The following is a 25,153-nucleotide window of genomic DNA, read 5'->3' as shown; positions in this document are numbered from 1 at the left end:
GTTTCTGTCTTCTTTTTATTATTATCATTGTTTCGTATCATGCATTTTGTGTTGTTATTTTGAGTAGCACTGTGTGTTGTTTTGCTTTGTCTCTTGCATGTGTTTGTTTTAGAGTCTTGGACAGTTTTAGTGTCGTGACTGGTCCTTGAGCAGATATTGATGGTATGATGGTTGTGATACAGAGCACATTGAGATTAGACTTCTTCAGTTGAGGTTCACCATGTCGGACGATATCGCACCCATTACTCTTACTACTCTTTACGGGATGATGGTGGATTTGACACGGAGGGTTGAGAGGATTGAGTTTATTTTGTCGGAGTATCCATCGTCATCGAGAGGAGTTCCAGGAGTAGCGATGCCTTCATTGCCACATTTGACTCCATCGATGTTTGCTACTTTGGGTGCCTCACATCCACGACCTCGCCCACATTCAGTGCTCCAGCAGCATTCCTCATCCATTTCATTGGCTACGTCGACACGACCTCCATCCCAGGTTTGCGGCCCTCCGGTCGTTACAGTTCCTCAGGGGCAACCTCACCCTCATCGACGATGTCGGAGACACTTTTCAGATTTGAGCATACCCCTGAGTAGAGCTTTTGAGACGTTCCAGGCCATGGGATTTTTGGCTCCTTTGGCTCCTAGGGCACTTCCGGATCCTGTGCCTTCACAGTTTCGACTTGATTTATATTGTGCGTACCATCAGTCAGTAGGACATCACACTGATCGTTGCACTGCTCTACGACATGCCATACAGGACATTATTGATTCTGGGACATTTGGGCATCCTCAGTCCGACATGTTTCCTATTCCTACCTTAGCTCAGGCCATGCATGCAGACGCTCCTTCACCAGCAGTCCCTAATTTTATTGACTTGGGCGATTGACTCATGATTGGCTTACCTTGGTACACTGGTGCTCAGATTTTGTTCCCTCTGTGGCCAGAGATGTGATGACAGGACCAGTCACTGTTTTTGTTTTTGTTTGTTTAGTCTTGTTTTACTTTTGACTTTTGGATACTATAACTCGATTCTTGAGTATTGTCTTTATTATCCTTCTTTTGCATGATGTACTCATCGGTTTATCCCATTGGATGCATTTTCCTTTATGGACATGTGTTTGTGTTTTGTGATATGTGTTGTACTTTTGACTTGAGGCATCTCTTCACTTGCACATTGTGATCTTGAGGTTTGACCTATCATGGAGGATATTGAGCCTATTAGCCTAGGATCAGGGATTTGACCTAAAGAGTTCGAGACTGTGATCCATCTTCTTATGATCAGACCAATACCTTGCTCACTTCCCACACCTTGACTCTGTTTTGACTTACATCCATTCCTTGTGAGCTTTGCACAGCATTACCCTTGAGACCATTATATGACCTTTTCATCATCGGCTTTTCTAGCTTTTCACATCCCCTCTCCGATTCGGTCGGGTAGAGTGTGAGGAGTTTGAGCCTAGGGTTGATCTTGCATGGAGAGGGTTATCTTATGATCTTTGGGTGGCTTACGATGAGAGGATTGGTCGATTGCTTGATGAGATTGTTACTTATTTGGCTGTGAGTATAGAGATTGATATTGTATGATGAGAGTTTGGCTTGTGATGGGCAGTCGCGCCTGATGAGATCACCGTTTACTTTGCCTTGAGAGGATCATCTTTGAGATTATTATAGAGCATTTGGAGTACAATTGGTGCATGATTCCAGAGGGTTGATGTGGTTATATTGGATAGACATCGATCTCTAGTATTGATCATTTGAGGGCTTGATAGCACGATGTTTGAGACCATGGTCGTAGGATGGGTGGCCTTCATTTCAGTTAGCTCACACCCTATTACCTCTATTGACATCTAGACCATTGCTAGCCCTTTTGAGCCTCGCATGAGCATCATAGCCTTTTATTTCTTATAGCCTTGCTCACCTTCTACACCGGGATAGGGGCCTTTCAGTGTATTCATGCATTGTTTAGGGGTTTCATGAGCCTTGGACCTAGGGGCACATTCTTCTCATTATCTGTTCTCATCACTGCATCATTGGATTTCATCTCATCTTACTGTTCGTGTTATTCATTTCATCCCCCTCATCCTATCCAGTGTTCGTTTCACATCATTTTCTTTCATCCCGAGGGGTGACCATCTTCAATTCATTACATGAGGGGTAGTCATGTCATTTCCACTATTTATCCCACGGACACTGATCCAAGGATCCTTAGCTTGAGTGGGTCACCTCATTAGAGAGAGTTTATGGTACATTGACATTTGAGAGTATGTTTATTTGTTTTGATCCCGTATTTGGGTCTTCTTTGTATGCGTTCAGAGCATGTACAGTTTATATATATGTAAAAAAAAAGAAAAAAAAAAAAAGAAAAAAAAGGAAGCCAGGTGTGTATTGTTATCAATCACTGAGTGTATGTATTGATATTCGAGGGTCACTTGATCAAGTATGTTTGTTGACGGGAGTTCGTATGTGAGCTTCCCGGGATCCCTCAGGCTTTGTATTCATTTTGTCATATATCTTGTGAGCGAGATGAGTGACTTTCTCTTAGGAGCTCTGGGTCATTGTCCATTCCATCATTGTGTTCGTAGTTGATGTGACTTCACTCCATGTCTAATCTGAGTCGATCATTACTCCTTTTGGTATTATTTGCTTCATCATCATCCCCGTTTTCACTTCTGATTCATCATTTTTATTTCACCTCTTATTCTGTTCTTACAGTGACCTCATTTTCGGGTTTGGTACTCTCTTCACACCATCATTATACATCTCGTCATCAGTTCGGTTTTTCTTCATTGCATCATCATTTGTTACCATGCTCACAGTAGGCATCTTCAGGTCCATGGCTCACGATATTTTCTATATATGTTGCATTTTATACATGAGGGCATGGGTTTTGATCATTGGGTATTTGGGCCTAGTTTCCCTTCATTTCTATCACCCTATCACCTAGCCTTCATTACGTCCTGAGTCTTAAGACCACCCTGAGGTCATGACATCACACATTGTGTTTGATAGCTCTTATGTGAGCGATACTTGGGATTGATTCGGGAGCATTCTGTTTGTGATGGACCAGGAGTTATGGTATGACCCTACACTGGGGCATAGCCATCTCAGAGAGTTCTATTATCGGATGACCATTATGTCGAGCCATATTCTTCTCAGTTGATGACAGATTTTTGAGCCATGTCCATTCCTTGGAGGATATCAGACGTCATTTTTCCGCATTGGAGCATGAGACATGATTGGCATATTTCATATGGTGTACTTTACACAGGGGCATACCCCTTTCGGTTGATGATGGTTTTTTTTAGACATAGTTGTTCCTTGGAGGCGATCAGATTCCTTTCACATCGGAGTACGAGATATGATTAGGTGATTTCTTTGATGTGATCACATGAGCATAGCCTTCTCATCATTGTTGACGTATTTTTGAGACGATTGGATCAGGACACGGACACTTATGAGAGCATGCAGCAGAGTTTAGTCATTTCAGGGTTTGCCCTATACTGGGGCATAACCCTTTCATTGGAGGTTGATCTTAGAGACACCAGTTTACATTGGGACATGCTCTTTCTTTAAAGGAGGTCAGATACTCTCTTCACATTACCACGATGACTTTGAGGAGCAGAGATTCATTTTGATCAGATGATGTATGATTGGTTGTACTCTTCTCATGGATGTTTGATTCGGAGATGCTTACACTGGGGCATAGCCCACTCATCGATGATGATTTTGTGAGATGACAGTTTATGGCAGACACATGCTTCCCAGAGTTTATCTTGCACTGAGAGCTTACCCATTTTGAGATGATACATTCATACCGGGGCATAGCCACCTTGTTGATTTTGACATTGAGACTCCACCTCCTATTTATGATTGCTGCTTTCGATGGATCATAGAGTCATTGACACCCTGGGCTCAGTCTTCTCAGCATACCTAGTTTGATTGGGATATTCACTTACCTTTGTTACACATCCATACATCCTACATTAGACATCGTTATACTTGCATCCATCTTATCAGAGCCTTACATCTTTTGAGCCCACACATTTCATCGTCTTACATGACCTTATCCTTTTCTCTTGATCAGAGAAAGACACAGACTAGTCTTGAGCTTTCAGGTTGAGTTTTCACATGCCTTTGGGCATTAGGTTCAACATCTTTCGTGATGGTAGGGCCTGTTAGATTGTTGATGCATTTGGGATGATGTGCTCATATTGATAGTTGAGACGTCACGTCTTGATTTGCTTACATTTTAGACCTAAAGTTTTGGTCAGCATTTGTTTGATCCATTATTTTAGTTTTGCTTCGTCAGCATAGTTTCGGTGATGCTTGGACTTGTTTTAGCATTTGTTCATTGAGGCTCTGTATGTGTTTTCTTCATTGCATCATCATTGAGCATATCCCAAAGTGTCTTGTTTGGTGACATTCTATGTCTTATGTTGGTTACTATCTCACACTGGGGCATACCCCCATCCTTCAGTTCATTAGATATTTTGCGGACTTTCTCACTGCTCAGTCTATTTCTTGACCTTTGTGAGTTGTCATACCGGGGTATACCCCTACCCTTGAGTCCACCAGACCTTTTGTGATTTTTCTCATCCCTTGATCCACTTCTTGATCTTTGTGAGTCATCATACTGGGGCATACCCCCTTTAGCGCTTTTCTACTGGGGCATACCCCCTCTCTTTGGGTTTGCCATGTCTCGTGTTGATTTCATGATTGTCAGACCCATTTGCCGATCTTTATGAGTTATCACCTAGGGCATCCCCCTACCATCAGCTTGTTTAGGGCATCCCCCTACCGTCAGTTTGTTTAGGGCATCCCCCTTTGTTTCAGATTTCACCATCATAGATTTTCATCTATGAGCATTTGTTTCAGATTCACCACCAGGGATTTTCATCCTTGGGCTTTGATCAGTTATATCACCACCATAGATCGGATATCTATGGGCATTTCAGATTTATCACCACCATAGATCAGACATCTATGGGCATTTCAGATTTCACCACCATGGATTTTCATCCTTGGGCTTTTGAGATTATCACCACCAGGGATTTTCATCCTTGGGCTTTCGAGATTATCACCACCATAGATCGGATATCTATGGGCATTTCAGATTTATCACCACCATAGATCGGGCATCTATGGGCATTTCAAATTTCACCACCATGGATTTTCATCCTTAGGCTTTTGAGATTATCACCACCAGGGATTTTCATCCTTGGGCTTTCGAGATTATCACCACCATAGATCGGGCATCTATGGGCATTTCAGATTTCACCACCAGGGATTTTCATCCTTGGGCTTTCGAGATTATCACCACCATAGATCAGACATCTATGGGCATTTCAGATTTCACTACCATGGATTTTCATCCTTGGGCTTTCGAGATTATCACCACCAGGGATTTTCATCCTTGGGCTTTCGAGATTATCACCACCATAGATCGGGCATTATGGGCATTTCAGTTATTTCACCACCATGGATTTTCATCCTTGGGCTTTCGAGATTATCACCACCATAGATTTTTATCTGTGGGCATTTGAGAGTTTCACCACCATAGATCAGGCATCTATGGACATTTTTATTATATCACCACCATAGGTCTTCACCTATGGGCCTTCTAGTTTAGCGTTTAGAGTTAGCTTTTTGGTTTGGCTTCCAGAGCTATTATTTTCTCAGTTTGGTGTTTAGAGTCAGTCTCATCATTCAGAGTCACAGCTCCTAACATTCATATTCTTTGGCATTGCACGTCTCACCTTCATGGATTTGCATTTATTCTCACTCTCCTCACCTCATTACCCGGTGCTTATTGCCTATTCATCTCGTAGTCCACATAGAGCAGTCTCCTTTAGACACATTCTTGTTCATACTCCAGGGTGGTTTGACCGTTACTCAGCTTTAGCATTGGTTCTTCGAGTCACTTTTGGAGACGTTTTAGAGGGAGCCTGGATCCTTAGTGTAGCTTCAGAGGCACTTTGAGATATGTTTTCTTTTAGGATTAGAGCCTTTGTGTTCGTCTACTAGCCTGGGTGACTTTGCGTTTCACCAGTGTCCCTATGGGGGTCTCTTTGATTCTTCGGTAGAGTTCACTTCATTCCACTCACTATTCACACTTTCTTTTCACTCCATTGTTCATGATCCTTACACTCGTGAACTCTACCGAAGAGGGGCATATTTGTAGACCCCCACTTTGGGAGGTAATTGTTGCAGCTCTTTTTGCCAGGTGGAGGGCTCTTAAAGAGCCACGTGTCGTCTCATGCTTGGTGGACAGAGAACCAGGTAGTGGAATCAAGGAGCAAATGAAACTTCGACACGTGTCTGAGGAATCTGCAAAAAGCTGCTTGGTCTCTCTTTCCAGGCCGTTAGGAGATATTTTGAGGGGGAGACATTTTTAGCTGGCAGCTGCTAGGGAGGACACTGGGAGGAGAAAACAGAAAGAAAAAGAAATCCGAGAAGAGGAAGGTGGCAGAGATCCTTTAGGGGGGAGCTTTTTGTGTGGTTATTTTTGGTGAGAAAACTGGTGGGAGAGAGGATAGGCCTCTAGGGACAACTGTGAGAGAGGGGGGGTGCTTTTGAGAGAGGAAAAGAGGAGCAGAGCTACAGGTGAGGGGGTGCTTTTCGGAGAAGGAAGCTGGCTGGAGAGAGGGGTGAGGAAGAAGAAGGGTGTTTTGCTGGGTTCTGGTGGATCTGGTTGGAGACAATCATTTTCAAAAAGAGAGGCGAAATCTGCAGAAGGAAGTTTTGGCTGCTTTGTTTATCACTTCTGAGAAGCCTGAGGAGTTGCCTGCAAGAACAGCTAAACCCAGGCCAATGAGAAAATTTGGAGTTGCTGGAAATCTGGTGCAGTCCCATCCACTTACATCTTGTAGCAAGGCAAGGGTTTGTTCGCTTCCCTTGAACTCAATGACGGGTCCTATCCGGCGAACCTTCAGGTCATAGTTGACGCCGCCGTAGCGCCTCTAGGCCAGCTCGTGCAGATCAGCACGTGCGTGCACGTGGAGAGCTCGCTCAAGGTTCTTCCTGAGGGGACGAAGCAGAGGGTGGAGTTTAGGGTTGAGAAGGTCCATCACGTTGGTCCTGTGGATCCAGCCAAGTATTCGTTGCCTAAGACCAGGCTAACCCTCGAGTTTCTAAGAGATTTTGTTCACTTTCGGTCAAGAACCCACATGATTTCCGTGGTTGCTAGAATCCGTAATGCATTGGCTTAGGCTACCCACACATTTTTCCAAAATCATGGTTTTCTCCATGTGCACGCTCCAATTATCACCACTAGTGATTGTGAGGGTGCTGGTGAAATGTTTCAAGTTACAACCTTAATTAGTGATGCGGAAAAGGTGAAAAGGAACTTATTAAGAATCCTTCTCCATCAGAAGCTGACATCGAAGCTGCTAAGGCACTTGTTAAGGAGAAAGGAGAGGTTGTTGCCCAACTCAAATCTGCTAGAGCAAGGTTTATACATTTGGGCCAGCTCTCCGAGCTGCACACTCTCACACATCAAGGCATTTGGCAGAATTCTGGATGGTGGAGCCTGAAATAGCATTTGCAGATCTTAAGGATGATATGAATTGTGCGGAAGCCTATGTGAAACTTCTTTGCCAGTGGTCACTTGACAATTGTATTGATGATATGGAATTCATGGCTAAAATTTTTTGATAAAGGCTCCATTGATCATCTAAGAATGGTTGCATCAATGCCCTTTGAGCGAATTTCATACGCAGAGGCAATCATACTTCTGAGGAAGCAGTCCAGAAAGAAAAGAAATCTGAGAATAAAGTGGAATGGGGGATTGATTTAGTATCTGAGCATGAAAGGTTCTCGACAGAGGTATTATTTAAGAAGCTTGTTATTGTTCATGACTACCCAAAAGGAATTAAGGCATTCTACATGAGGCTTAATGATGACATGAAGACTGTAGCAGCTGATAAGCCACTGAGGCAGGAAGTGAATATACCTTACAATAGCAACAGGGGCAACGACAGTGGCAATAATAGCACAGAGGAGAGCTCCAGCCCCACTGACTTTGACCTCCATGAAAGCTTGAAGCCCATCCTCCTTAATCAAGCCTCATTGGTGAAAGCTTTGCACGGCCATCTTTGGGCCATGGTGCAATTTCCCATTTCACCTTCTCTAATTTTGAAAAATATTCTTTTAAATCCCTCTCTTCAAATAATTTTCTAGATCTTGGTTTGTTTTAAAATAATTTCAAACTCATCCATTTTTCATCCTTAGAGTTTTTAGGTCTTAAAAATCTCATTTTCCAATAAAATTTTGGCGCCATTTTTCTTCATGGCGAGCAACTTTCACATTTTCTTTATTTTTAAAAGGTTTTTAAATAAGCAAGAATCAAATTTTGTAATTCCTAATGATGGAATTTACGGATTTGATTCATGCAAAATAAACGGGCTTTGGTGGGGGCCCTACATATGAGATTTCATGATTGATTGATTATTTGGTTGACTTGTTTGCCATGCATGACTAACTTATTTTTGTTCCTTGACATGCGCATAAATTATATATATTCCTTGTTCACTAACCTTGCCTCATGATAGCGCATTTGTCACTGGAGATCCAGGTACGCATCCACTTCCACCTCGGTTATCCTCTATTATATATTCTGATTCTCATACATGCATGATTGATGTGAGTATTCATTGATTTTATTCATCCATTGCCATGTCAGCTTCATTTTATTAGTAGAGACTCGATTTTAGGGACTTAGAGAGGTGCTACGGTCTTTACCGTACCTTCCCGATAAGTAACCTGACCCCCGAACCCGATCCGGTTTTTCGTAGATCACCTTTTTCGAAATAAGGAGTCGTACTTAAGGTTTTCTTTCTTATTTTGTTTACCCTTTAAAAATAAAACAAAAATAAGTGGCGACTCCAAGTCATTTTCAAATAATAAATAAAAATCATTTTTTTCAAATAAAAATCGAGCTCGTCATCGAGTGGGAAACGCATTAAGCCGAAATGCGGGGTCCACAATCACTTATACCATAAATCATCTAATTTTATTTATTTTTACTTGTGTCATGGCCTTGATTGCCTCATGTTCTCCCTACAATGGTGACCTTTTTTAAAAAATAAAAAATAAAAATTACTTTAATGTTACATTTTCAATTCCTAGATGTTTCTAAATTAATATTTCATTTTTGAAAAACAAAAAGAAAAGAAAAAAACCATTTAAAAATTTAGGCATTCAAATTATAGAATGTGAAGCCAAGTCTTTTTCAACAAATTATGGGTTATATATATGTTTGGAAAACTTTAAAATTTTAAGAAAACTATTTAAAGAAAAAAATATAAGATTTATTTTCATTAAAACGTGTTCTTAACTTAGTCTCTATTTAGATTCATTTTTGAAGTTTTAAAAGTTTTATTTTTTAACTCAATGAGAGTTTTTATATTTGTAACTAATTTTGCTCCAGGAATCCTAACATGGAGGAGGAAAAGGGTGTTTGAAAATTTAGAATATATTTTTAAAAACGATGTCGTTTTTATCATCCGACGTGTCTAAAGCCCGCATCCGCATTAACTCACGTAGACCCGCATCGACCCACGTTATAACCCTAACCCTACGCACTCTCTACTATATAAACGCAAAGATAAAGCGCCGAAGCCCTTCTAGGGGCGACTGCGGGGAAGAGAAAAGGAGAGGAGCGAAGATGCAGATTTTCGTGAAGACCCTAACGGGGAAGACGATAACCCTAGAGGTTGAATCATCTGACACGATCGATAATGTCAAGGCCAAGATCCAAGACAAGGAAGGCATCCCGCCGGACCAGCAGCGCCTCATCTTCGCTGGCAAACAGCTGGAGGACGGCCGAACCCTAGCCGACTACAATATCCAGAAGGAGTCAACCCTCCACCTGGTGCTTCGCCTCCGTGGTGGCGCCAAGAAGCGCAAGAAGAAGACCTACACCAAGCCCAAGAAGATCAAGCACAAAAAGAAGAAGGTCAAGCTCGCGGTTTTGCAGTTCTACAAGGTTGATGATTCCGGAAAGGTTCAGAGGTTGAGAAAGGAGTGCCCTAATTCTGAGTGCGGTGCGGGTACCTTCATGGCCAATCATTTTGATAGGCACTATTGTGGCAAGTGCGGCCTCACCTATGTTTACCAGAAGGCTGGCGGAGATTAGGGTTTATAACTTGAACTACTTCTTCTAGTTTCTGTTTTGTAGAATTTCAGAGTTCATAATTTTGAATCGAATGGATTGGAATTTGACTTTGAATTTGAATGATTTGCATGTTTAATCATGAATTTTGCTCCGTATAAGGGGCTTATGATGTTCTAAATCTTTTTATTTTGATCTTATTTGTTTATTATATTTATATATCCTTTGGTTATTCGTTGATTTGTTGAATGGCCGAGGGAGTGTTTTATTCTGTTATTGCTTGGTTATGCCAGTGTGTTCTATAACATCCTTTTTGCTGTTGCCGTATCAGGATGGCATGAATCTACTACTGTCAAGCACATCGTCATTTTGTTGAAATGCAATGATTGTATTTTTATTTTTATTTTTCCTTTTTACATGCTTTTAGAAACCAATATATAAGCTTAAATCACCATCTTGTAATATTCTCAAGCATTGAAAATGGGGTTAACTTATTTCTGTGGTATTTTTGTGTCCCATTCTTGTAGGATCTAATTTATGTCTTATGATTTGCTGACTTATGTTCTCTTCTTGGCTTGGAAGAGAAATGAACAGCCCCTCCAAACTAGAATATCAAGATCTTTTTCTTAGTCCATGAGTTATGTATTTGGCTTCCCCAATTCTTGTCTCCCTCAAATTAATTGAATTGGCCTGATCACCCGGATAATCCTAGAAAAAATTGCAGTTTGCCCAATCTCTCCTCACTAGCCTCATGTGTTAAAGACAATGATCCTTCCAAAGTGTCCTCTAAAACAGGAAAAGCACTGTCTCTCTGTTTGGACAAGAACAACCAACAGGAAAGATTCTTTGTTTTCCTGCTATCCACAAATGGATCCTGTAATTAGTGGGTTGTCCATTTTTTCTTTTTACCATCTTGTTGATTTGGTTATATCTAATATCGATGTAGGGCTTACAGACTTGGCCCAAAATGATGTTCGAATATAAAGGCAGCTTTCCTGCTAAGGAGCTCTTCTACCGTTCAAAGAGTTGCTTCTCTTGTTACCAGTTGATCCAGAAAGGTTCATGATTTGCTTGAAAATATTCAGCACCTTGCTCGAGATAACAAGTTCATAATGTATTTGATTAACAATAAAACCTCAAATAATCATGTCATTATCTGACTTCTCCCAACCTTATCCCTGAAGTCATAATGTCTCTGTAAAAGGATTCCTAATTTATGCGCATAATGGTTTGCTTCTTTTGGAACTTTTGTTTAGTAGTCTGTAGTATAAGATGCCCAGCTTTAGAAGATTCTTTTGTGTGGGGAAGCACATGGAGTTTCAATGGATCTAAGGACTAGCACTGGCTAGTGTATAAGCCTCGACTTGATCTTCCTACAAATAAAAATATTGAAAGCATTGGGTTCTAAAGTTTGCGTGTTTTAATACTCTTAAGGGTTAAAGATTCCTGCATGTCATGGTCCCAACAATTTGTCATGTTATGTTCTCTTCAAAGAAGTCCTTTTAAGAATGGCTTCATCTTCTGGTGGATAGGAAATATAGGCTATCTCTCTCTCTCTCTCTCTCTCTCTCTCTCTCTCTCTCTGAGAGTAGTCTTTGTTTAATATATGGTACAACATTCAGCAATTTAGCACTAGTAAGGTAATTCCCCGCTGCGATGTGGGTGGAAGAGCATGGTTCACTCGTGTAAGAACTCTCCGCGCTCATATTCTGGATTGACAGATTCCTTGGAAGGCCCTGGCTGATTTAGAATTCCCTCAATGTTTTCATAACTTCCAACATTAAGAAAACGAAAACGCCCTTATAAATAACTATCACAAGTAATCAAGTATTATGACTCTCAAGTTTCCTAAGTAATTTAAATAAGGTGGAATTATGTAAAGATGTTGTATTTAGGAATTAAAGAAGAAAACATAAACCAAAAAGGGCTCTTTCATGTATAGTACATTTTTGTCCAAAAAAAGGGAAACTTGTGTTTTTGGCATTTGATGTGGAAAATATATGGTTTTGAAAACCCAAATATATGAAATATGAGATCAAACTATTAATAGGTAAAATAATATCCAAAACGTGCACTATGTCCTGTTTACTTTTCCTCTTCCTAGATTGCCCCTAAATTTCTCCATGTCATCAGCAAATCCTTCCCATGTTAGCATAACAATTTGAAACTTGAACTAATTCTCAAATCTGAAACACAAAGAAATCCGACACGATAACCAAAAGTAGGGAAACTCTCTCACTTCTGGTCATTTTGCCCTAACCCCATCTCAGGAAATTCCCAAATTCGAAGATGGGCGAATTGTGTCTTGACGTCCCGACCAGCTGACGGATATCCATCTTCAAACCTTCATCCTCTTATTTTAGCCTAACCGAATTTCCCCTTATTTCTTCTCCATTATCTCAGCAAGCAAGTGGGGCAATTGATCGCAAGAACATTGAGTAACCAGCTTGCTTCAAGAGGCATAGGTGTGAGTGTGATTCTGCAGCAGCAGAGCGGAGCCGAAGGGAATGCTCATCTTCCCACTCAAGACCCATCCGAACAGAAAGTTTCAAAAAAATATCTAAGGGTTTGAAATCTAAGAGCCATCTTCCTTAAATCTTCAAACAAGAAGGGAAGTTGATAGAATTATGGTACATGGACTCCTTTTGCAAGGCTTGTCGGCCTGGATGCTTCACAATCTATTATTGCAATCGGTTATATTCAAAAGTATGTTAAGAACTTGGCGTTGGCTTATTTTGGTTCCGAGGCCCTGAACCATATTATTCCCAAATAACCATATGGTCCACAAGTTGTATTGAATCCAAATGGAACTTACAACATATCTGGTTGTAAGTCGCATTGTTATTTTGGGGATTGTATCATAGGTACTACCTTAATAGCCCTTAAGTACCACCTTAATCTACCTTGGGTACTACCTTAAGGGACCTTAGGTACTACCTTAGTTAAAGTTGGGTTCTATTTATCGCAAGCCTCAGACCTTCCTTTGTGACCCTTAGATCATGCCATTATGTGATTCTCTTATGGGGGCAAGTGGTTTACCTTTGGTTTTTTGCATACTGTACCTTAGGTACTACCTTAGTTAAAGTTGGGTTCTACCTATCCCAAGTCTCGGACCTTCCTTTGTGAGCCTTAAAGCATGCCATTATGTGATTATTTTGTGTGGTTAAGTGGTTCACCTTTGGTTTTTTGTGGATTGTACCTTAGGTATTACCTTAAGTAACCTTAGGTACTACCCTAGTTAAAGTTGGATTCTATATAGCCCAAGCTTCGGGCCTTCCTTTGTGACCCTTAGACCATGCCATTATGTGATTCTTTTCTATGACCAAGGGGTTCATCTTTGGTTTTTTGAGGACTATACCTTAGGTAATACCTTAATAGTCCTTAAGTACTACCTTAATCTACCTTAGGTACTACCTTAGTTAAAGTTGGGTTCTACCTATCCTAAGCCTCGAGCCTTCCTTTGTGATCCTTAGACAATGCGATTATGTGATTCTTTTCTGTGGCCAAATGGTTCACCCTTGGTTTTTTGAGGACTGTATCCTAGTTACTACCTTAATAGCCCTTAGGTACTACTTTAATCTACCTTAGGTACTACCTTAGTTAAAGCTGGGTTTTACCTATCCAAAGTCTCGGACTTTCCTTTGTGACCCTTAGACCATGTCATTATGTAATTCTTATATGTGGGCAAGTGGTTCACCTTTGGTTTTTTTAGGATTGTACCTTAGGTACTACCTTAATAGCCTTTTTGTACCACCTTAATCTACCTTAGGTACTACCTTAAGGGACCTTAGGTACTACCTTAGTTAAAGTTGGGTTCTACCTATCCCAAGCCTCGGAACTTCAATCCCAGACATTACTTGTTATATTTTAAAATCTGTAGTTTATCATTACTAATACTTTGTATTTTGAAATATGATATTATTTTAAATTGAACATGTTTTTTTTTTAGAATTTCCCTTAATTTCTCTAAAACATATTATTAAGTAAATAAATTTTTAATCAAATTATTAATTTTTAAAAATAATTTGAAATTCAAATTTAAGGTACTTTTTTATTTGAATAACATAGAAAATCATGGAATTCAACAACATAATATTAAAAAAAAAAATCATAAATTAAAATTCATTTTGAATGACTTCACTAGTTTCTTCTTTATATATAATTATATTTTTGTAAATTTTTTTATTTGGAAAATAAACTTTAAATCAAGCAAGACTTTGTGGATTGGATTCTTTAACGGATCTAGTAATTTTTAAAAATAAGTTAAACTCAAATAGTGATCAAATTAATATAAGAAATCTATGAACAAAAATTAATAACTTTATTGTTTATTTTCTATATAAAATCAAATATGTATTTTTTAAAAATTTTGTTTACTAAAAAAATAAGCTTCAAATTAAATAAATTTTAATGTGTTGGATTTATTAACAAGTCTGAGTAATTTTAAAAAATAATTTAAAAATCAAATTGTAAACCAATTAATACCATAAAATTTTGGATAAAAACTGATCTATTCTTTTATTTATTTATGAACATAGTTATATTTTTATAATTTTTTTCACTAGAAAAATAAACTTCAAATCAAACAATATTTTGTGTTGAATTTATTTATTTTAAATAATACTATTAATCATTCTTATTTTTATAATAATATTATTAATTTTTAATAAAAAAATCAATTATTATTTTACAAAGATGTCAATATCCATATTTCTATAATAAAGAGTAAAATAGTATAATAAATTCATTTTAAATAATATTATTAATAATTATTATTTTTAAAACATTGTTATTAATTTTTAATTAAAAAAAACAATTATGCTTTTACAAAGATGTCAATATCCATATTTCCATAATAAAGGGTAAAAGGGTAAAACTTTTATAAAAAAAATATATAATTTTGTGATTGTAATATAATATTACCAATTCCTATTTTACTAAAGACTATTTATTGTTTAATTACAAAACTAATTTTATTTTCAATAAGAATTTTATTAAATTTAATTAATATTATATATTGAATTTTTATTAAAATTTAATTAATATTATATAAATTTAATTTACAATGTTTTTACAAAATCAAAATAAAAAATAATAATTTTAAAAAACAATGCATCCAAATAAGTTTTTTATCTTTAAATTAAAAAATAACTTACCAAATACCCCTATTTTTATGAAATACTAAAAAACTTATTTCAATATATAATATATATATATATATATATATATATATATATATATATATATATATACAAATGGACAATTTTGAACCCATGCTACCCTTCACTAAAATGAGAGCAAAGAGGGACAGTTTGCCATACGAATCCCTCTCTACCTAATAAGAATCAGGAATGGATTGAGCTTTGTATGGAATCATTAACAGCATCTAATAAAATCTAAATCATTGTATAGTGATACAAAAGTATCAAAGTATATAAGGAATATGACTAAAAACAAATGATAGAACCAAAAACAAACAATAGAACCAAAATGCATTCTCTGTCTCTCTCTCTCTCTCTATAATATACATATATTTGTGACCTTCAATCATAGATTGGGGTTTTTACAATTTTTTCTTACTTTTGTCTGATTTCCTTTTGAATACATATGATAAACCAACAACCCCTCTTAGAGGGCATGCAAAAGTGAGATTGATTGTTTTTGTTTCAATGTATGCAGTCTTTTGTGTCTTTAGGAATGACTTGCCATCATTAGGCTTCAATTGAAGTTGAATTTGGAATGCCTATGCTTAGAACAACTGCTATGATAATGCAAAAGAGACATTGAAACAACATTTTATGATAACATTTCATATTTACACAACCAAATTTAAAAGATTCCAAGGAAAAACAAAGAACAAAATGTTTTGAAATAACATCAATTATTCTATCCTCTCCTGAGATTGGTGTCTTAAAAGACGAGGACCAAAGTATAGTGCCACTCAGACCAACCAACTCCAAAACCAGTATTACACTACACACCACATTCCCCATCAATCTCTCAATCTCTTCACTGCACTACAATACAAGCCAGTGGGTAATTTGAAACCATATAGAAAATTGTTCTCCAGAGAAATTCCATCCCAGTTAACATCTTTTCAATTGTTTGGAACACAGAAAACAGAAATTTGAAATTGAAGATTTCATATGTTTCCATACTTGGTGAGACTTTTAAGGAAAGAAGCAGATCTTAATGAAGAGTGCCAGACCCATTTGCAAAACAAATGAAGCAACAATCACCAGACTTATGTCGTTACCTTGTATGTAGGACCTTAGGTTCAAGGCAACAAAGCAAGTTGATGTGCCACCTTCAAGGATTATGATGAGCCATCGTAGAAACTCAACCAGAATAACTAACAGGACCTAAAAATATTCCAGGAGAACACATTAGATGTTCACAAGACTACTGCTTAGAAACCCAGAAACTGAAAATTACATTGTTAAGCTTCTATGTACACACACACACAAACATAATAACATTACTTCTTTTCTTTCCCACATAAATTCCTCTCCAAAACCATAGAGAGCTATTTCTTCGATCAAGGCAAAACACAAGAAACACAAGACAAGGAAAAAAACTAAAGACTGAAGAGGCTGGTCTACCATAATCGTCATCCTTTTGCATAAACAACACCAATTAACAATAGTACAACCCCTACAAAAATGCCACTTAGTCAAATGGGAGAGCCTGCTAACCTCAACTCCACCCCACATATAACCCTTTCAAACTATAGGTAAATTTAAGTTATAGGTATGTAACACTTTCATTAACCTTCCAAATTAATTAATTTTGTCAAATTCAAACATCAAGTATCTAACAAGTTCTCAAATCAACCTTTTTTTTCTTTAATATATTTTCATTTACTCAAATCTAATTGTTATAAACAAAAAAAAAAAAAAAAAATACAATGATAATCCTAAGCACAATCAAATTGGAAACTTATGCATCTTAGTAAATTTTTTAATTGCATTTCCACATAGCTAATGAATCAAGAATATAGAAGATGTTCCTTGTTAACAATCATAGTGGTAACTAGAAAACAGTGCCACAAAAATGGAAATCACAATTCCCATCAAATTCACAATTGGAAAGAACATCATCATAAGCTAAAATAAGAAACAAATAAATATTATTTATCTTCAAAATCATTAATTTCTTCATCAATTAGTATTCACTTTCTCACAAGAATCATATACAATCCCCCCTCTCCACTTCTTATCTAGCAAATAGAAGGCTAAAAAGGACAAGTATATGATGAAATAGGAATTGAATTTGAATCATCATCAAAATTTAAAAGCAACAAAGACAAAAAAAAAAAAAAACAAAATTTATAACCTAAGAAGATCTTTTGGATTTTGGATTGATTCTGTTAGCCCAAGGGTTCTCCTAATCAGGTTTTGATGATAACAAACCATGGTTAAGTGACTAATTGTTTTAAACTGTTAAGAATCTTAGGCTTAATTTCAAAAATTCATCAAGGACCAAACGAATACGGGATCGAGATCATTTGGAAGACTTGTAATCATAGGAAATGAATGTAAGATGATAGCATGAGTGCACTTAGGATGTTCATACTTTTTCATGCATCTTAGAAAACTCGGTTTATTCTCTAAAACTTGATTTTCTTTAAAACCCGAGTTTTATCAAATATACCTTAGGCAAATTGATTCAAAATTGGCATATTAACTCACCTAAAGACTTTGCCTAAGTATTGGAAAAGAAAGAAATAAAAAAGGATAGGTTTTCGGGGCCAAAAGGCTCAACCGATTGAGGCTATGGCCAACCGACTCAACCGGTTGGGGAACCGATCGACCGGTTGCCCTTGTCCGGTCGAGGTCCGGTCGAGGGAGACACAAAATTTTCTCTCTCTCCCAGTAGCTTTCTTTTCCTGGTCGAGCCTCACCCTTGTTTGGTCGAGGTTCGGTCGAGGCAACGGTAACCTGCCATGCATTAAATGCACCAACGGCTAGTGATCCGGTCGACCCTTTGCTCGTCCGGTCGAGGCTACTTTTCTGCTGTTTTTGTCTCCTGAGCTTAGAAACCTATAAATTGAGAGCTCCTCTTCATTTATGAGCAAGATAACTATTGCATTCAAAGCCTACCTACCTGTTCTTGATCAAAAAGCTCTCCATTTCTTTCTAAGTGCATCAAACCATCACTTGCATATTCTTAGTGCACTCTTGCAATTCATCCTAGCCTTCTCTTGTACTTGAGCCATCATTAAGCTAGGTTGAGAGTTTCATCCTTGTGTAAACTGAGTGTGAAAGCCTTCAAGTGGTTCAAATCTTGAAGAGGTTGTGTAAGAGCCCATTGGAGCCGGAATCCAAGTGTAAGATGATTGAAAGCTTGATTGAAGCTTCAAGTTAGTGGAACCCTCACTCGGTTAGGAGATTGAGAAGAGTGGACGTAAGCAAGAAAGGGCCGAACCACTATAAACCTGAGTTTGAATTCTCTAACTTTATCTCTTTCCTTTATTTATTTGTGCATATATTATTGTGTGGAAAAAGATTTTGAAAAACCTAATTCACCCCCCCTTTTGGGTATTTTCCTTAATTAATTCATAGCCTTTGTTTTATCAATTGGTATCAGAGCTAGACCTCTTGCTTAAGACTTAATCGTCTAAGAGGAAAATGGCTATTCCATCAAGCTCATCTCAAACTGAAAATTGTTCAAAACATAGAGCTCCATTCTTTACGGGAACCAACTATCCCTATTGGAAATCTAGAATGACTTGGTTCTTACAATCAACTGATTTAGATGTATGGGATGTCATTGAAGATGGCTCAACTCTTCCCACTAAATTAGTTGATGGAGTTTTGGTTCCAAAACCCAAGAAAGAATGGAATGAGCTTGATAGAAGAAATTTTCAATTAAATGCTAAAGTCGTTTATACTTTGCAATGTGCTATGGATAGGAATGAATACAATAGAATATGCCAATGTAAATCTACTAAGGAAATTTGGAGATTGCTTGAAATAACTCATGAAGGAACTAATAAAGTGAAAGAGTAAAAAATTAATATACTTGTCCATAACTATGAATTGTTTTCAATGAAAGAAACTGAAACTATTGTTGAGATGATTACTAGGTTCACTGAAATTGTCAATGGCCTTGAAGCATTGGGAAGGGTCATAAATGAATCCGAAAAGGTGATGAAGATATTGAGGTCTCTCCCCTCAAAGTGGCATACAAAGGTCACCGCTATTCAAGAAGCTAAAGATTTGACCAAGCTACCTATGGAAGAACTCTTAGGGTCATTAATGACCTATGAAATAAGTTTGACAAAGCAACTACAAGAAAGTGAAGACAAAAAGAAGAAAAGCATAGCTCTCAAGTCTACAACCAAGGCAGAAGAAGATGTTGAAGAAGAAAAACCAAGTGAAGAAGATGATGATTTAACTCTCATCACAAGAAAGCTAAACAAGTACATGAGAGGTGAAAGGTTTAGAGGGAAAAAGTTTATCTCTAGAAGAAATCCCTCAAGAAGAGAATCCTCATCACATGAGGACAAGGAAAAATGGGAAGAGAAAGGAGATTTGATATGCTTCAAATGCAAAAAGCCGGGACACATTAAATATGATTGTCCTCTCTACAAAATTGAAGCCAAGAGAAGAATGAAGAAGGCAATGATGGCCACTTGGAGTGAAAGTGAAGAATCTTCCGAGGAAGAAAAGGAAAAAGAAGTGGCAAACATGTGCTTCATGGCAATAGATGATCTTGATGAGGTAAACTCTAACTCTAGTGATGAAGATATGCATGCTATTTTTGAAGAACTATATGAGGATTTTGAAAAACTTAGTTTGAAAAATAATTCTCTTAAAAAGAGAATTCAAGAACTTGAAAAAGAACTTGAGGAAGTGAAAGAAAAGTTTTCGATTGATGAAATCTCTAAAACTCATCTTGAAAAAGAGAATGAGATTTTAAGAAATGAAAATGAAATTTTGAAAAAGAAAAATGAATGGTTGACCTCCTCTCTTTCAATTTTCTCTTGTGGACAAAAGTCCTTTGAAATGATCTTAGCAAGCCAAAAATGTGTTTTTGACAAACAAGGACTAGGATTCAAATCTTCAAAGAACCAAAAGTATTTTAAAAACTATTTTGTAAAAGAATCCTCAAGTGAATGTCCTTCCACTATTTGTAACTTTTGTGGAAGAGGAGGGCACATTAGTAGTACATGTCCCTTAAGAAATGGTGCTCAAAAGAATTCAAATGCTAAGGTTAAAAAGGTTTGGGTTGAAAAATCCAAAGTCACTAACCCTCAAGGACCCAAAAAGACATGGGTACCTAAATCAACTTGAATTCTATTTTGTAGGGATCAAAGGAGGATAAATGGTTCTTGGATAGTGGGTGCTCAAGACACATGACCGGGGATGAATCCAAGTTTGCCTTCCTTACAAAGAGAAAAGGAGGATATGTCACCTTTGGAGACAATGCAAAAGGAAGAATCATTGGTCAAGGTAACATAGGTAATGGTACATCCTCCCTTATTGAAAGTGTTTTATTAGTAGATGGTTTAAAACACAATCTTTTGAGCATTAGTCAACTTTGTGACAAAGGTTTTAAAGTAATTTTTGAAGCATCTCATTGTATCATCAAGGATATTCAAAATGACAAAACCATCTTCATGGGCCATAGATGTGAAAATGTATATGCTATAAATATTTCAAAATATGATGGCCATGATAGATGTTTTTCAAGCATGCATGATCAAAGTTGGTTGTGGCATAGGAGGTTGGGACATGCTAACATGGACCTCATTTCCCAACTCAACAAAGATGAACTTGTTAGAGGCCTTCCCAAAATTAATTTTCAAAAAGACAAAATTTGTGAAGCTTGTCAAATGGGAAAGCAAATCAAAAACTCTTTTAAAAACAAAAATTTCATCTCAACATCTAGACCTCTTGAATTGCTACACATGGATTTATTTGGTCCTTCTAGGACACCTAGTCTAGGAGGAAAATATTATGCTTATGTCATTGTGGATGATTTCTCTAGATACACATGGGTCTTGTTTTTAAGTCAAAAGAGTGAAGCTTTTTATGAGTTTTCAAAATTTTGTAACAAGGTTCAAAATGAAAAAGGCTTTTCAATTACTTGCATTAGAAGTGATCATGGGAGAGAATTTGAGAATTTTGACTTTGAGGAATATTGCAATAAGCATGGTATCAATCACAATTTTTCGGCTCCTAGAACTCCTCAACAAAATGGGGTAGTTGAAAGGAAAAATAGAACTCTTCAAGAAATGGCTAGAACCATGCTAAATGAAAACAATTTGCCAAAGTATTTTTGGGCCGAAGCGGTAAACACTTCTTGCTATGTTTTAAATAGAATATTGTTGAGGCCCATTCTTAAGAAAACTCCCTATGAGCTTTGGAAAAACAAGAAACCCAACATTAGCTATTTCAAAGTCTTTGGATGCAAATGTTTTATTTAAACACCAAAGATAATCTTGGAAAATTTGATGCAAAATCCGATGTTGGAATTTTTCTTGGCTACTCAACTTCAAGTAAAGCTTTTAGAGTTTTCAATAAAAGAACCATGGTTGTAGAAGAGTCCATCCATGTCATTTTTGATGAATCTAACAATTCTCTTCAAGAAAGAGAAAGTTTTGATGATGATTTAGGATTGGAGACCTCCATGGGAAAATTGCAAATTGAAGACAAAAGACAACAAGAAGAAAGTGGAGAGGATCCTAAGAAAGAAGAATCACCTTTGGCACTACCTCCTCCTCAACAAGTGCAAGGTGAATCAAGCCAAAACCTTCCAAAAGATTGGAAGTTTGTCATCAACCATCCACAAGATCAAATCATTGGTAATCCATCAAGTGGGGTAAGAACAAGATCATCCCTTAGAAATATTTGTAATAATCTTGCATTCATCTCTCAAATTGAACCTAAAAACATAAAAGATGCTATAGTTGATGAAAATTGGATGATTGCTATGCAAGAAGAATTAAATCAATTTGAAAGAAGTGAAGTATGGGAACTAGTACCAAGACCTTCAAATCAAAGTGTAATTGGAACCAAATGGGTCTTTAGAAACAAAATGGATGAAAATGGCATCATAGTAAGAAATAAGGCAAGATTGGTAGCCCAAGGGTATAATCAAGAAGAAGGAATAGACTATGAAGAGACTTTTGCCCCCGTAGCTAGAATGGAAGCAATTAGAATGTTGCTTGCTTTTGCATGTTTCAAAAACTTTATTCTATATCAAATGGATGTGAAAAGTGCTTTTCTAAATGGTTTCATAAATGAGGAAGTATATGTTGAACAACCACCGGGTTTTCAAAGCTTTAACTTTCCAAACCATGTTTTTAAACTCAAAAAGGCACTTTATGGTTTGAAACAAGCACCTAGAGCTTGGTATGAAAGGCTTAGTAAATTTCTTTTGAAAAAGGGTTTTAAAATGGGAAAAATTGACACAACTCTTTTCATAAAAACCAAAGAAAAGGATATGCTCCTAGTTCAAATATATGTTGATGATATTATTTTTGGAGCTACTAATGACTCTCTTTGTGAAGATTTCTCTAAGTGTATGCATAGTGAATTTGAAATGAGCATGATGGGAGAACTCAATTTCTTCCTTGGACTTCAAATCAAGCAACTAAAGGAAGGAACCTTCATCAATCAAGCAAAGTATATAAAGGATCTTCTCAAGAGGTTCAACATGGAAGAAGCCAAGGTGATGAAAACTCCAATGAGCTCATCCATCAAGCTTGACATGGATGAAAAAGGTAAATCTATTGACTCAACTATGTATAGAGGCATGATAGGATCTTTGCTTTATTTGACCACTAGTAGACCCGATATCATGTATAGTGTATGCTTGTGTGCTAGATTTCAATCTTGTCCTAAAGAATCTCACTTAAGTGCCGTTAAAATAATTCTTAGATATTTGAAAGGGACAATGAATATTGGTTTGTGGTACCCTAAGGGTGATAATTTTGAATTGATTGGTTTCTCGGATGCTGATTTTGCCGGTTGTAGAGTTGAAAGAAAGAGCACTAGTGGCACTTGTCATTTCTTAGGACACTCACTTGTCTCATGGCATAGTAAGAAGCAAAATTCGGTAGCTTTGTCAACGGCGGAAGCCGAGTACATAGCAGCCGGTTTGTGTTGTGCACAAATCCTTTGGATGAAACAAACACTTAGTGATTTTAACTTGTCTTTTGAGCATGTTCGTATCAAATGTGATAACACTAGTGCCATAAATATTTCAAAAAATCCCGTGTAACACTCTAGGACCAAGCATATAGAAATTAGACATCATTTTCTTAGAGATCATGCACAAAAGGGTGACATTACACTTGAATTTGTAAGCACAAAAGATCAACTTGCCGATATTTTTACAAAACCTCTAAGTGAAGAACAATTTTCCGATATTAGAAGACAACTAGGGGTTATTTCTCTTTGATCTGATGTTTGTATAATGAATTCTTGTTGGAAATGCATTATGATTGCTCAAATTTCATCTCATACGCATCATATAGCAATCCCTTAGGAAATAGGTCAAATTTTGACCAAAAATACAAATTCCCGTGGCATTGGACATCAAAAATTGGGGATTTTAACTGAAAAGGGCAGGGGGAGGATCACAAGACAAGAAAATGCAAGAAAAATTGGAAAATGAGAACGTTGACCGTTGACCAAGTGGTCGACCGGTTGGGGAACCGGTCGACCGGTTCGTCGGGGCTGGGAATTTAAAGACCCCCGCGCATCAGTTTTTTCCACTATTCTCTGGTATTCCTTGAAGCTTCTTCATCTTCCCGCCTTTAGAGACCTGTTTGGACTGTTTCTTGGACCGATTTCGGGGTTTGGAGTGACTTTTGGAGAGATTTTGGGGCTAGGGTTCCATCTCTGGACGGATTCGGACTTCAGATCTGGACTGGCTCCTCTCTGATTGTGTGCCATCTTCTGGTTTTGCCCCTTTCCCGCGCGCCTAGGGCTGATTCGGGTTGGTCTTCTCTCTTTGCCTGCTCTCTTCATTTCTCCCAAGTTTATCTTCATTTTTGGATTTGGATGGCTCCTTGAAAGGAGACGGGTACTTCCAGGGCTCAGGGCAAGCGCCCTGCTGAGCCCTCTCGGCAGCCTGAGCAGACCGAGGCTCGTCGAAAGGCGAGGTACGACACCGCCCTCTTCGGCATTTGATGCGACTCATGGTAGCTTAGCTTTAAAGGCGTATCAACAAAATTTTATACCTTAGATACTATTACTAAAGTAGCCAAGCTACTATAGCATAGTGGTTCTAGGATCGTTCACTGGGAAGGGTTTTCGCAAACACAAGTGATATTCAAATTAGGAAAATAGGTGATTTTCTTATGGATGTTAGCTTTAAAAGAAGATGTAAATGTTTTAGAAAGATTTAAACTAATTTAAGCTAACATTAAAGACTAAAATGAAAGGGTGTAAAAACAAGTTTCTCAAAGATAAGATAGCTATGCTCTGGCTCTTATGCAAATTGGAAATCTCAGGATAGGCTCCTCGCGTTGGGGTTGCAACTATGGTGATGCTTGCTTCCCGAACCGGTATGGATTTAGCAAATCAAGTTTTAATCCTTTAAAATGGCAAAACAGATGGTAGTGAATTTCATCAATGGTTATTCACCTTAGACTTCCTTTGAATGGCTCGTAAGAGATAACTAATGGTCTAAAGCCAAAAGCTTACCAAATATTGGCAACTCAAAGTCATTCCAGGTGATAAACTCACCTTTCAATGGCCATTGAAATTGGTTCTAATGGATTAATGCAAAACTTGGAATTGAAAACCTCACCTTCCAATAGCTCGTAGGAGATAACTAATGGATAGAAATCCAAAAGCTTATCAAGTATTGGCCGTTGGAAGTTGTCTAATGGAAATAAAAACTAAACTTTGCATTAATGAACCATTAATGAAAAACGACTACCTTACCTTCCGGGTGCGAGAAATTTCCATGGGAATGCATCCAAGCCATCACATAACATCCATACTTTGAGAAACTTAAAAGGTTAGCCTCTCATCCTTGGGGATTTCATCCACCAAGGATGTTTGGCTACTAAGAAAATAAGAA

The 25,153-nt window shown here is 37.5% G+C and overlaps 1 protein-coding gene and 1 pseudogene across 1 annotated transcript; both read left to right on the top strand.

Annotated features, from left to right (window-relative positions):
- Window positions 1-220: 220 nt before the first annotated feature.
- On the top strand, window positions 221-9,433 carry LOC117904015 (annotated as a pseudogene).
- Window positions 9,434-9,610: 177 nt separating this feature from the next.
- LOC117934407 (ubiquitin-40S ribosomal protein S27a-like) lies at window positions 9,611-10,308 on the top strand. Its single transcript, XM_034856072.1, has one exon. The coding sequence runs from the start codon at window positions 9,662-9,664 to the stop codon at window positions 10,130-10,132; it is 471 nt and encodes a 156-aa protein (XP_034711963.1). The 5' UTR covers window positions 9,611-9,661; the 3' UTR covers window positions 10,133-10,308.
- Window positions 10,309-25,153: the final 14,845 nt, after the last annotated feature.

The sequence above is a fragment of the Vitis riparia genome, chromosome 17 (genome assembly GCF_004353265.1).
Source record: "Vitis riparia cultivar Riparia Gloire de Montpellier isolate 1030 chromosome 17, EGFV_Vit.rip_1.0, whole genome shotgun sequence".
Classification (NCBI taxonomy): domain Eukaryota; kingdom Viridiplantae; phylum Streptophyta; class Magnoliopsida; order Vitales; family Vitaceae; genus Vitis; species Vitis riparia.
The sequence above is the reverse complement of the archived record's forward strand: the minus strand, read 5'-3'. Positions and strand labels throughout refer to the sequence as shown.

Excerpts from the sequence above, each read along its gene's own strand:
- LOC117934407 (XM_034856072.1), top strand. The coding sequence starts at position 9,662 with ATGCAGATTTTCGTGAAGACCCTAACGGGGAAGACGATAACCCTAGAG.